We start from the raw sequence: 14,136 nt of genomic DNA, 5'->3' as shown, positions 1-14,136 counted from the left end.
CTGCACATCTGGACTGTTAATGGAAGGCCATGCAAACTGCAGTCATCTTGAAATTAAACACTTATTTATAAATCTGCCTGTTTTAAATGAAGTACATGGACGTTCCAATGTAGGAAGAGACTCCTACCTAATGTTTTTAGGAAGACAAATTTGGCTGTTATGAAGACCCTACTGAATTCTTCACAGCGAAAAATGCAATAGAGGTGGTTAATAACGCCTTACTATACACGGTCGTTTTTTTTTTTTTTTCTTTTCCCCCCCGGTTAAAAACGCCTTCCTATGGTGTATGGTCGTTGTTTTTGGCCAAAAACGCCTTACGATACATGGTCTGTTTTTTCCGGCTAAAACAGTTTACTATCCATGGTCGGTTTTTTTTCGGCTAAAACATCTTGGTATACATGGTCGTTTTTTTTCGGTTAAAAACACCTTATACAATGTATAAATGGTCGGGTTTTTTCAGCCCAAAACGCCTTACTATACATGGTCTTTTTTTTTTTTTTTTTTCCCAGCTAAAAACGCCTTTCTATACATGGTCGTTTTTTTCGGCCAAACACGCCTGATTATATACATGGTCGTTTTTTTTTTTTTTTTTTTTTTTTTTTTTTTTTTGGCGGCTAAAAATGCCCAACTCTACATGGTTGTTTTTTGGGGCTAAAAACTCCTTACTATACATGGTCGTTTTTTTCGGCTAAAAACGGCTTGCGATACATGGTCGTTTTTTGTTTTTTTTTTTTTCGGTTAAAAACGCCTTGCTATACATGGTCGTTTTTTTGGGGCTAAAAACGCGTAACTCTACATGGTCGTTTTTTGGGGCTAAAAACGCCTTACTTTACATGGTCGGGTTTTTTTTTTTTTCGGTTAAAAACACCTTCCTATACATGGTCGTTTTTTCGGCTAAAACGCCTGACTAAACATGGTCGTTTTTTCAGCCAAAAACGCCTTGCAATACATGGTCGTTTTTTTTCGGTTAAAAACACCTAACTATACATGGTCGTTTTTTGGTGCTAAAAACGCCATACTATACATGGGCGTTTTTTATTGGCGGCTAAAAACGCCTTGCTATACATGGTTGGTTTTTTTCGGTTAAAAACACCTAACTATACATGGTCGGTTTTTGGTGCTAAAAACACCTTACGATACATGGTCGGGTTTTTTTTCGGTTAAAAAAACGCCTTACTACATGGTCGTTTTTTTTTTTTTGGGCTAAAAACACCTAACTCTACATGGTCGTTTTTTGGGGCTCAAAACGCCTTACTGTTGTTGGAAGAGCGGCCTTCTCTCCCCCGTGTGTTTGTTGAATTTCGGACGAGGAGAATGTTGGTAATCCAAATAATCGAACAGTTTCTTCAAAGCTTTTAATAACAGAATATTCCGGGCACCCGCGTGTTACAATGGCTGCGCGTCACGAGTGCGAAGCAGGAAAAGACACGCATCGTTTTTATACCATCAGAAGGGCGGTACCGGGGCGCAAAGTGTGATATAACTTTCGTTTCTCCTAAACCGATTCTCAGCTTGGCGCATTCCAAAGTTTGTGCGTCTTCAGTAGGGAGTATTCCAATTCTAGGTGATGATTGTTCCAAGGACGCCAAGCTATACTGCGGGCATGGGAAAGCTATACAGCATGAGTGAATATGAGCAGAATACAGACTTCACTGTACATGGTCGTTTTTTTCGGCCAAAAACGCCTTACTATACATGGTCGTTTTTTTCGGTTAAAAACACCTAACTATACATGGTCGTTTTTTGGTGCTAAAAACACCATACTATACATGGTCGGTTTTTTTCGGCGAAAACGCCTTACTATATACATGGTCATTTTTTTCAGCTAAAAAACGCCTTACTATATATACATGGTCATTTTTTTTCAGCCAAAAACGCCTAACTATATACTGTACATGGTCGGGTTTTTTTGGCGGCTAAAAATGCCTAACTCTACATGGTCGTTTTTTGGGGCTAAAAACGGCTAACGATACATGGTTGGTTTTTTTCGGTTAAAAACGCCTGACTATATATGGCAGCCATCTCGTTACCTCTGCGTCCCGCGTCCTAGGCGCACAATTTTCCCGCAGGACGCACAGTTCCAAATGTGCGTTTTTGGGACGCAAGGAAATTTCTCAGTCAAAACTAACAAAAAAAAAACTACGACACACACACGCCAGCGATCCCGCAGACGTGTTTATGATTTCTCAAATAAGGATGATTAGACAATTCAGGATGGACGAGACCTGCTTTAGTTCTTATAAGCCTCCTCTCTCTCTCTCTCTCTCTCTCTCAGCCCCACGCGCACGCACACAAGCACACACTAGCACGCATCGTTAACAACACGTGGACACTGATTAAAGCCACGTGATAAGACAAAGAAGATGCACAGCCAATCAACATGGCTTTGCTGCATCTTCTCACCCAACATGTACTGTATATGTTGCTCTATGTGACTCACTGTTGTTTTGCTGACTTTCGTTGCTCGTCGCTGACCGACTTTTTGCGGACTTAAAAAAAAAAGTTATTTTATGAATATGTTTGAAAAAATCCGCGATGCACTGAAGCCGCGATAAACGAACCGCGAAATAGCGATGGATCACTGTATAGGCTAATCGCTATGAAAATATTATGAAACAGTATTGGTTATTCTATAATTTACTGGCTGTAGCATGGTAACTTTAGGAATAAAACATTCGTCACAACGTGTGCAATGCTAATGTTAACTTTTGGTAGAACTAATGATGACGTGTGTTAAATTATTTCGTCAAATTAATAGTAGATTACACATGCATCGTCTTGGGAAGAGGATGTCAAGCCACATCAATACTTACCTGTATTAATGATTACCAGAAAATTAATCTTTGCAGTGTGAGATTGGAAAAAATACTCAGATTTTGTGGTATGTTGTATTCATGATGCCATATGAGTACAACATATTTTGATCCATTTATTTTATTGAATAAACCTGGAGTACACAGCTACTGATGGAATGTTTATTGTTAATGCATATTTTTCAAATATTTACCCTTGAAACATTATACTTTTGAGTTTCAGAATTCTTGATTATGAATATCAGTCAAAATAGAAAAATGGGTTCCCATGATGAACGTTTACGGAACCCAAAATTAGTTACCGTAGTTTCCCATTGGGTAATCCGACGGAACCGAAAAACGGTTACCGTGAATTTCCGAAATCCTCAGGCCTGCTACTGAATTATTTAAATTTTTGCAGCATTTATTTATAATTGTATGTACAGTATATGTTGTTGTTTGTGTTATTATCATATGATATGCAATTGAATAAGTAGACCATTTCAGAATTCGAAATTTGGGACTCTCGAAATGCATAATGGGACTCACTGGTGGTAAACTGTAAAATCGTCATTGCATGGTCGTTTTTTCGGCTAAAACGCCTTACTATACATGGGCGTTTTTTGGGGGCTAAAAACGCCTTACTATACATGGTCGGCTTTTTTCGGTTAAAAACACCTGACTATACATGCTCGATTTTTGGTGCAAAAAACGGCATACTATACATGGTCGATTTTTTGTGCAAAAAACGCCATACTATACATAGTCGTTTTTTTCGGCCAAAAACGCCTGACGATATACGTGGTATTTTTTGGCGGCTAAAAATGCCTAACTCTACATGGTCGTTTTTTGGGGCTAAAAACGCCATACTATAAATGGTTGTTTTTTTCGGCTAAAAACGCCGTACTATATATGGTCGTTTTTTGGGGCAAAAAACGGCATACTATACATTGTCGTATTTTTTGGCGGCTAAAAATGCCTAACTCTACAGGGTCGTTTTCTTTCAGCCAAAAACGCCTTACTTTACATGGTCGTTTTTTTCAGCTAAAAACGCCTTACTATACATGGTCGTTTTTTCAGTTCAAAATGCCTGACTATACATGGTTGTTTTTTTCGGCCAAAAACGCCTTACTATAACATGCTCGTTTTTTTTCGGCCAAAAACGCCTGACTATATACATGGTCGTATTTTTTGGCGGCTAAAAATGCCTAACTCTACATGGTCATTTTTTTGGGGCTAAAAACGCCTTACTATACATGGTCGTTTTTTTCGGCCAAAAACGCCTGACGATATACGTGGTATTTTTTGGCGGCTAAAAATGCCTAACTCTACATGGTCGTTTTTTGGGGCTAAAAACGCCATACTATAAATGGTCGTTTTTTTCGGCTAAAAACGCCGTACTATACATGGTCGTTTTTTGGTGCAAAAAACGGCATACTATACATTGTCGTATTTTTTGGCGGCTAAAAATGCCTAACTCTACAGGGTCATTTTTTGGGGCTAAAAACGCCTTACTATACATGGTGGTTTTTTGTTGCAAAAAACGCCATACTATACATGGTGTTTTTTTTTTGGCTAAAAACACCTTACTATACATGGTCGTTTTTTCAGTTCAAAATGCCTGACTATACATGGTTGTTTTTTTCGGCCAAAAACGCCTTACTATAACATGGTCGTTTTTTTTCGGCCAAAAACGCCTGACTATATACATGGTCGTATTTTTTGGCGGCTAAAAATGCCTAACTCTACATGGTCATTTTTTGGGGCTAAAAACGCCTTACTATACATGGTGGTTTTTTGTTGCAAAAAACGCCATACTATACATGGTGTTTTTTTTTTGGCTAAAAACACCTTACTATACATGGTCGTTTTTTTTTTCAGCTATAAACGCCATACTTTATATGGTCGATTTTTTCAGTTAAAAATGCCTGACTATACATGGTCGTTTTTTTCCGCTAAAAACGCCTTACTATGCATGGTCGTTTTTTTTTTCGGCTAAAAACACCTTACTATACATGGTCGTTTTATATACATGGTCGTATTTTTTAGCGGCTAAAAATGCCTAACTCTACATGGTCGTTTTTTTCGGCCAAAAATGCCTTACTATACATGGTAGTTTTTTTCAGCTAAAAACGCCTTACTATACATGGTCGTTTTTTTCAGTTAAAAATGCCTGACTATACATGGTCGTTTTTTTCAGCTATAAACGCCATACTTTACATGGTCGTTTTTTTCAGTTAAAAATGCCTGACTATACATGGTCGTTTTTTTTCAGCTAAAAACGCCTTACTATACATGGTTGTTTTTTTTCTGTTAAAAATGCCTGACTATACATGGTCGTTTTTTTCAGTTAAAAATGCCTTACTATACATTGTCGTTTTTTTCGGCCAAAAACGCCTGACTATATACTGTACATGGTCATATCTTTTAAGCTAAAAACACCTTACTATACATGGTCATTTTTATTCGGCTAAAAACGCCGTGCTATACATGGTCTTTTTTTCCGGCTAAAAACGCCTAACTATACATGGTCGTTTTTTTGGGCCAAAAATGCCTTCCTATACATGGTCGTTTTTTTTTTCGGCTAAAAACGCCTTACGATACATGGTCGTTTTTTTGGGCCAAAAACGCAAAAATCCTGTTGTGACTTAGATGGCTGATGACATTTCAGGAAATGTCCTGTTGTTATTGAGATGGTCAAATGACATATCCTCTTTCTCCGACAGGTACAGGTGGAGAAGATCGAAGCCAAGAAAGCTGCACAAGAGCAAGAAATGACAACACAGAGAGAATTAAGAGTATCATGACTTTTAATGTGTTGTGTTGATCTTTTATTTTTTTCCAATTAAAAAAAAAAAGAAGTGTTTTATGCTTTCATTTATACATTTGAGTGTGATGCTGGGCTGGCTCCGTGGCCCACTGGTTAGTGCGTTGGAGTGCGAACGCAGAGGTCAAGGGTTCAAATCCACCTCCGGCCTGTCGCTCTTGCGTGTTCTCTTCTTGCTGGCATGGGTGTTGTCCGTCCACCCTCCCATCCATTTTCTCATCCCCTTGTACTCACAAGGGTTGGGGTCGGGGGGGTGGGCTGGAGCCTCCCCCGGCTGTCTTCGGGCCATCAGCAGAGGGGAGGGGGCACCCTCACCCGGCTGACAGCCAATCAAGAAAACCATTTGCACCGTTTTTTTTCGGCTAAAAACACCTTACGATACATGGTCGTTTTTTTTCGGCCTAAAACGCCTTACTATCCATGGTCTTTTTTTTTTCGGCTAAAAACGCCTTACTATATACATGGTCGTTTCTTTTCGGCTAAAAACGCCTGACTATACATGGTCATTTTTTTTCGGCTAAAAACGCCGTGCTATACATGGTCATTTTTTTCCCGGCCAAAATCGCCTTACTATACATGGTCATTTTCTTCGGCTAAAAACGCCTGACTATATACATGGTCATTTTTATTCGGCTAAAAACGCCGTGCTATACATGGTCTTTTTTTTCGGCCTAAAACGCCTTACTATCCATGGTCTTTTTTTTTTCGGCTAAAAACGCCTTACTATATACATGGTCGTTTCTTTTCGGCTAAAAACGCCTGACTATACATGGTCATTTTTTTTCGGCTAAAAACGCCGTGCTATACATGGTCATTTTTTTTCCGGCCAAAATCGCCTTACTATACATGGTCATTTTCTTCGGCTAAAAACGCCTTACTATACAAGGTCGGGTTTTTTTGGCCAAAAACGCCATGCTATACATGGTCGTTTTTTTCGGCTAAAAACGCCTTACAATACATGGTCGTTTTTTTTCGGCCAAAAATGCCTTACTGTACATGGTCGTTTTTTTGGGGCTAAAAATGCCTTACTATACATGGTCGTTTTTTTTTTTTTTTCGGCTAAGAACGCCGGGCTATACATGGTCGTTTTTTTCGGCTAAAAACGCCTTACTATATACATGGTCGTTTTTTTTCGGCCAAAAACGCCTTACAATACATGGTCGTTTTTTTTGGGCTAAAAATGCCTTACTATACATGGTCATTTTTTATCGGCCTATAATGCCTTACTATACATGGTCGTTTTGGACGCTAAAAATTCCTTACTATACATGGTCGTTTTTTGGGGGCTAAAAATGCCTTACTATACATAGTCGTTTTTTTGGGGCTAAAAACGCCTTACTATACATGGTCATTTTTTTCGGCTAAAAGCGCCTCACTATACGTGGTCCTTTTTTTTCGGCTCAAAACGCCTTACTATACATGGTCGTTTTTTTTCAATTAAAAACGCCTTACTATACATTGTCGGGGTTTTTTTCGGCTAAAAACGCCTTACAATACATGGTCGTTTTTTTTCGGCCAAAAATGCCTTACTGTACATGGTCGTTTTTTTGGGGCTAAAAATGCCTTACTATACATGGTCGTTGTTTTTTTTTTTTCGGCTAAGAACGCCGGGCTATACATGGTCGTTTTTTTCGGCTAAAAACGCCTTACTATATACATGGTCGTTTTTTTTCGGCCAAAAACGCCTTACAATACATGGTCGTTTTTTTTGGGCTAAAAATGCCTTACTATACATGGTCATTTTTTATCGGCCTATAATGCCTTACTATACATGGTCGTTTTGGACGCTAAAAATTCCTTACTATACATGGTCGTTTTTTGGGGGCTAAAAATGCCTTACTATACATAGTCGTTTTTTTGGGGCTAAAAACGCCTTACTATACATGGTCATTTTTTTCGGCTAAAAGCGCCTCACTATACGTGGTCCTTTTTTTTCGGCTCAAAACGCCTTACTATACATGGTCGTTTTTTTTCAATTAAAAACGCCTTACTATACATTGTCGGGGTTTTTTTCGGCTACAAACGCCTTACTATACATGGTCGTTTTTTTCGGCTCAAAACACCTTACTACACATGGTCGTTTTTTTCGTCTAAAAATGCCTTACTATTCATGGTCGTTTTTTTCGTCTAAAAACGCCTTATTATACATGGTCGTTTTTTTGGGTTAAAACGCCTCACTATCCATGGTCATTTTTTTTTCGGCAAAAAACGCCTTACTATACATGGTCGTTTTTTTCGGCTAAAAACACCTTACTATACATGTTTTTTTTTTTCGTTGAAAAACGCCTTACTATACATGGTCGTTTTTTTTCCCGGCCAAAAACGGATACATGGTTGTATTTTTTCGGCTAAAAAAGCCTTACTATACATGGTCGTTTTTTTTTGGGTTAAAACGCCTTAATATACATGGTCGTTTTTTTCGGCTAAAAACGCCTTACTAAACATGGCCGTTTTTTTTCAGCTAAAAACGCCTTACTACAAATGGTCATGTTTTTTGGCTAAAAACGGCTGACTATATACATGGTAGTTTTTTTCGGCTAAAAACGCCTTACTAAACATGTTTTTTTTTTTTCGTTGAAAAACGCCTTACTATACATGGTTGTTTTTTTCGGCTAAAAACAGCTTACTATACATGGTCATTTTTTTCGGCTAAAAGCGCCTTACGATACGTGGTCCTTTTTTTTCGGCTAAAAACGCCTTACTATATATACATGGTCGTTTTTTTCGGCTAAAAATTCCTTACTATACTTGGTCATTTTTTGGGGGCTAAAAACGCCGTAGTATTCATAGTCTTTTTTTTTTGGGCTAAAAACGCCTTACTATATATACATGGTCGTTTTTTTTGGGCTAAAAACGCCTTACTATACATGGTCGTTTTTTTGGGGCTAAAAATGCCTTACTATACATGGTCGTTTTTTTCGGCTAAAAACGCCTTACTATACATGGCCGTTTTTTTTGTTATAACGCCTTACTATTCATGGTCGTTTTTTTTGGCTCAAAACACCTAAAAAATACATGTATAGTAAGGCGGTATTCATGGTCGTTTTTTTTCGTCGAAAAACGCCTTACTATACATGGTGGGTTTTTTTCGTCTAAAAACGCCTTCCTATTCGGGGTTTTTTTGGGCTAAAAACACCTTACTCTACATGGTCGTTTTTTTCGTCTAAAAACGACTCATCGTTCACTTCAAAGAGCCGAAATCCTCAGGCCTGCTCCTGAATTATTTAAATTTTTGCAACATTTGTTTATAATTGTATGTATATGTTGTTGTTTGTGTTATTATCATATGCAATTGAATAAGTAGACCATTTCAGAATTCGAAATTTGGGACTCTCTCAATGCATAATGGGACTCATACTTTTCTGATTAGCGAGTCCCTGGGACTCACTGCCGGTAAACTGTAAAATTATCACTGCAGAGATTACCGCTTTTTCTGCACTCGGTGATTGACTTCTATGCAAAGTCATTTCTCAACTTGTCTTCCGTGCCATGTCATGCCTGTTGAGTGTTGATTTACTTCACATTAAGAAACTACTGCACTAAAACATTAATTCATAAATGTATATCATATGCTTTTTTGTTTTTCTCAGTATAAATAACACGTACCCTGACTGTTCTACTCTTTGAATAAAAACACTTCATTCAAGCATTAGGGAGTGCAAGGGGTTATGATGGAGGGGTGTTGCAAATCATGAAGACCTGCCAAGTGGTATGATAGCATTGTTTTATACATGTCCTCGGCTAGGCCTCAGCTTCAAAAACAGTCCTTGGTACCTGGCCTTGGAGGCAAGTCCTTGGTCCTTGGCCTTGGCCTCGGAAGATTTCTCAAGTCCTTGGCCTTGGCCTTGGCCTCGGAGTCAAGTCCTTGGCCTTGGCCTTGGCCTCGGGTTGCCGGTCCTTGGGCACAACACTGCTATATACATGGTCGTTTTTTGGGGGCTCAAAAGGCATTACTATAAACATGATCGTTTTTTTTCGGCAAAAAAACGCCTTACAATACATTGGGGAGGGGGGTGGGGGTCGGTTAAAAACGGCTTCCTATACATGGTCGTTTTTTTGGGGATAAAAATGCCGGACTATACGTGGTCGTTTCTTGGGGGCTAAAAACGCCAAACTATATACATGGTCGTTGTTTTTTTCCCCCCGGCTAAAACGCCTTACGATATATGGTTGTTTTTTTTCGGCCAAAAACGCCTGACTATATATGGCCGTTTTTTCGGTTAAAAATGCCTGATGATACATGGTCGTTTTTTTCGGTTAAAAACACCTTCCTATACATGGTCGTTTTTTTTCGGCCAAAAACGCCTGACTATATACATGGTCGTTTTTTTCCGGCTAAAAACGCCTTACTATACATGGTTGTTTTTTTCGGTTAAAAATGCCTGACTATACTGACGTTTTTTGGGGCTAAAAATGCCATACCATACATGGTCGTTTTTTTCCCCGGCTAAAACGCCTTACTATCTTTCCATGGTTGTGTTTTTGGGGCTGTAAATGCCTTCCTATACATGGTCATTTTTTGGCGGCTAAAAAGGCCTTACACGGTCGATTTTTTTTTCGGCAAAATAATGCCTCACTGTATGTGTTCGTTTTTTCAGCTAAAAACGCCTTACTTGTATACATGGTCGTTTTTGGGGGCAAAAAACACCTTCTGTTATAGAGGCTCTGTCGAACCCCTGAGACCGAGTCACCGAACTCCTGGGGTTCGATCGAACCCAGGTCAAGAACCACTGATATACTGAATGAACTCATTACAATGTCAATCAAACTGTAACAGACAGATCATCCAATCTGATGCAAAAAAGCTGAGCGTCCGGTACCCGCCCACTGCCATCCAATCCTAGAGACGCCGAGCGTCCGTGGGCGGGACAAAGACCAGTTTGTATCCAATGATTGGGACAACCTACCCTGAACTCTCGAGAAGCTCAGCGTCCGGGCAGTAGACGCTCAGCGGACGCTCAGTGTCCACCGTTTAAAGCACAGCGAAGCTGCGGGAATGAATGAGAAGGGAGTCGTGTCGTAACCAGTAAGAAGAAGCTGATTCGGAACAAAAGTTGAGCACATTGTAGCGCATATTTAGTCAATGACATGTACACACAATGAAATTTACATTCATATATTTGATCACTTATTCTTTGACATTTTAGGGGAAGCTGAGCTTCCCTTGCAGTCTGGCGGATGCTGGTCTGTCAAAGAGGGGAAGCTCAATTTTGGCCGACATCATAAAATGTGTCCGTTTATTTATACGTGCATTCTACTCTCCGTTCCTTTTCAAAAAAATTATCTGTGACCCTGTCACACCAACAAGGCGTCTTTTCCAGGGACTTCACTCGTGTCCTACAACTACAGCAACTCCAACAAAACCCACCAGAAATAAAAGATTCATTCGTCGCTAATAATTTTCACAAAGAGTGTCGCTAAGATGATTAGAAGAAGTCTCCAGTTCAATTTAGAACAGAATGAGAATTGAAAGATGCTCCCACGGATGCTGACACTAAAAGATCAATGATTGGCTCATTTTGCTGTCAATCAAGAGATTCATCCTCAGACAGATCATCCAATCATTATGCAGAAAAGCTCAGCGTCCGGGCCAGCCGATACACGCCCACTGTCCATAGACTCCCAGAGACGCTGAGCGTCCGTTAGGCGGGACAAACCCAGCATTTATCCAATGACTCGTCTCGTTTCAATGTATTGGGACAACCAACACTGAACTCTCTCGACGCTCAGCGTCCACACAGTTTAAAGCACAGTGAAGCTGCGGTAATGAATGAGAAGAGAGTCGCGTCGTAACCAGTAATAAGAAGCTGATTCGGAACAAAAGTTGAGTGCGTTGTAGCGCATATTTAGTCAATGACACGTCCACACAATTGTACATGCACACATATATTTGATCACTTTTTTTTGGACATTTTAGGGGAAGCTCAGCTTCCCTTGCAGTCTTAGAGCAATCGCCTCTGATATATATATATATATATATGTGTGTGTGTATGCAGATGCTAATTCATAGTTAGCAGCTCTGCACAATTATATAGAAAAGAACCATGGTTGATTGTCACCCAGCAATGACATGCCTTTATTAACAAAAGGAGTAAGAAGGCTTATAGTCCTCGTGGGGTTTTGAAGTTCATGCCAATAACGGGCTGAGTCACTTGAAGCTTGGAGATGTTCCCAAAATCCTGCAACAAAGACGACACAACATGCGAACATTAGAAAGTCACTTCGAATTCAACTCAGGAGGGGTGTGTGCGTGTGCACTTACAAGCAGCTTGAGCATGTCTTTGGTCTCGGGGTCCACTTCAATGATCTCCTGGTCCAAAGCCGAGATCTGGAGGATACACACGTTGTGACTCATGCTACTCAGCATTCCAGATGATAATACATATAAATGAATAAAGCTTAAAAGTTGGACCTCAGGCACATAGTTGTCCCTCCTCTCCCGCTCCTCCTCCTGAAGCTTGATGGAGATGCCCCTCACTGGACCGCGCTGGATGCGCTTCATCAAGTGTGTCACATAACTACGACACAAACAACTCGCTGAGTGGACGAAACACTTCATATTAAATATGTTGTGCCCCATTAAATAGCAAACAAAGTCTGATGAGAATCAATACAAGAGCTGGATTTGACGTAATTATAATATAGAGTGCTACTATTTTTTTTGGGACCAAGTTCTTGTGTTGGATTGTGCCACAGGGGTTGTCACAAGCAGGGACTTACACAAACTTTTAATTGTCCCAAATACATGGTCTTCTTTGGCAGCTACCATTTCGAAGGCTAAGGACAGTTGTTTTCAGTCCATCGATTTCATTTCATGCGTAGTATTTTGGTGACATTTTAATTTTGCTAACTGTTTAGTCTTTCTTCCTTGTGTATCTCGACAGAGTTGAAAATCAGCGGAAAAAAAGCAATGCTGTTCTCCTCCCGAGAGCCTGACGCGTCCTCGCAAAAATTCCCTCCCATCAATTGACTGTTTGCTCCCAGAGAGGCGCAGGCTTCAAACTCACCCTGCGATTTTGTTGCGAAGAGGTTTGCTGGGGATGATGGCGATCTCCTCACACAACCGCTTGTTGGTGTGGAAGTCGTTGCCCAGGCGCGTGTAGTACTTCTCGATGATGACCCTGGCGGCCTTCTTGACTGTCTTCGTCCTGACTCGTCCCTGATGACACCCAAAATACAATACAAAGCCTCGTCACTAGCTATGACAGGTAAACGCAGCCACAAGCACACAGTGTGGGCAGTTCTTTCTTCCATTGCCAAATTTTGGCTGCCTTACTCTACTAAACTCTACTGCACCCAACTCGGGTGTTTGCACGAGAATTTTTTTGCTACAGGCAGCGACTAAACGGATACCCTCTGAGTCCAGTCATGTGTATTGTATTCCTTCTCCATCGCTGTCTGCAGTACACCAAAAATGTCATATCAAGAGGAACTATTGGTGTAATTTGAGTGAGAAACACCGTTTTTTACTGTTGACTGCGCACTTAGAAGGTGCTGATGGAGAACGATTGTTACAGGTTGTTCGTTCGAAGCGTAGCTGATACCCACCATGTTGATTCAGGCCGGTTAAAGAGGGCGTACTCAACTTTGAACCGGAAGTTACAAGACGCACCAAAACCACACACACTGGAAAACACTGCCGCCTTGCGGTCAGAGGCGGTAATAGCAAACGTCACCATGCATTTCGAAAAAAATGAACGTGAACACTGACATCAGTTATTTAGAATTGTATGCTTTGGTATATTTCATTGAAAACATATACTGTATATATTTAAAAATGTAACTGGCTTAGCGTAGACTAATGTGCAGTATATGTTCATAACTAAAATATGGATTTTCATTATTTGGGAAATTATATTTCACGCAGGGCGGCCCGGTAGTCCAGTGGTTAGCACGTCGGCTTCACAGTGCGGAGGTACCGGGTTCGATTCCTGCTCCGGCCTCCCTGTGTGGAGTTTGCATGTTCTCCCCGGGCCTGCGTGGGTTTTCTCCGGGTGCTCCGGTTTCCTCCCACATTCCAAAAAACATGCATGGCAGGCTGATTGGACGCTCTAAATTGTCCCTAGGTGTGAGTGTGGGCGTGGATGGTGCCCTGCGATTGGCTGGCAACCGATTCAGGGTGTCCCCCGCCGACTGCCCGCAGACAGCTGGGATAGGCTCCAGCACCCCCCGCGACCCTAGTGAGGATCAAGCGGTTCGGAAAATGGATGGATGGATGGATATTTCACGCAAATGATACCGTAACCACAAAATGTCCCAAGGACTTGAAAAACAGGCGTATTGATGTGTTAAAGTTGTTATACGTACTCAGTGGTTTGAGGGAAAAATGGTGATCCTTTACAAATACTGTTTTCACACAAATCCTCCTTACAAAAATATTAAGAAAAGTATCATAAAAGCAAGTGATGATGAGAATCAGATTTGTTCTATTTACTCAGTGATTTAATATTCTCTCTTATCTCAAAGCATAATAAATCATGAAGAAGCCCCTTATTCGAGCTCAGGGAACAAAGGTTT

At 40.4% G+C, this 14,136-nt stretch overlaps 1 protein-coding gene across 1 annotated transcript; it reads right to left on the bottom strand.

Annotated features, from left to right (window-relative positions):
* Positions 1-11,667: 11,667 nt before the first annotated feature.
* rps17 (ribosomal protein S17) lies at positions 11,668-13,222 on the bottom strand. The gene is made up of 5 exons (XM_086107543.1): positions 13,168-13,222; positions 12,627-12,778; positions 12,032-12,137; positions 11,882-11,947; positions 11,668-11,798 (listed from the first exon to the last, which is right to left on the bottom strand). The coding sequence occupies exons 1-5, from the start codon at positions 13,168-13,170 to the stop codon at positions 11,721-11,723; spliced, it is 405 nt and encodes a 134-aa protein (XP_085963669.1). The 5' UTR covers positions 13,171-13,222; the 3' UTR covers positions 11,668-11,720.
* Positions 13,223-14,136: the final 914 nt, after the last annotated feature.

The sequence above is a fragment of the Hippocampus guttulatus genome, chromosome 3, assembly GCF_054856545.1.
Source record: "Hippocampus guttulatus isolate MCC_2025c chromosome 3, RoL_Hgut_1.0, whole genome shotgun sequence".
NCBI classification, from domain to species: domain Eukaryota; kingdom Metazoa; phylum Chordata; class Actinopteri; order Syngnathiformes; family Syngnathidae; genus Hippocampus; species Hippocampus guttulatus.
The sequence above is the reverse complement of the archived record's forward strand: the minus strand, read 5'-3'. Positions and strand labels throughout refer to the sequence as shown.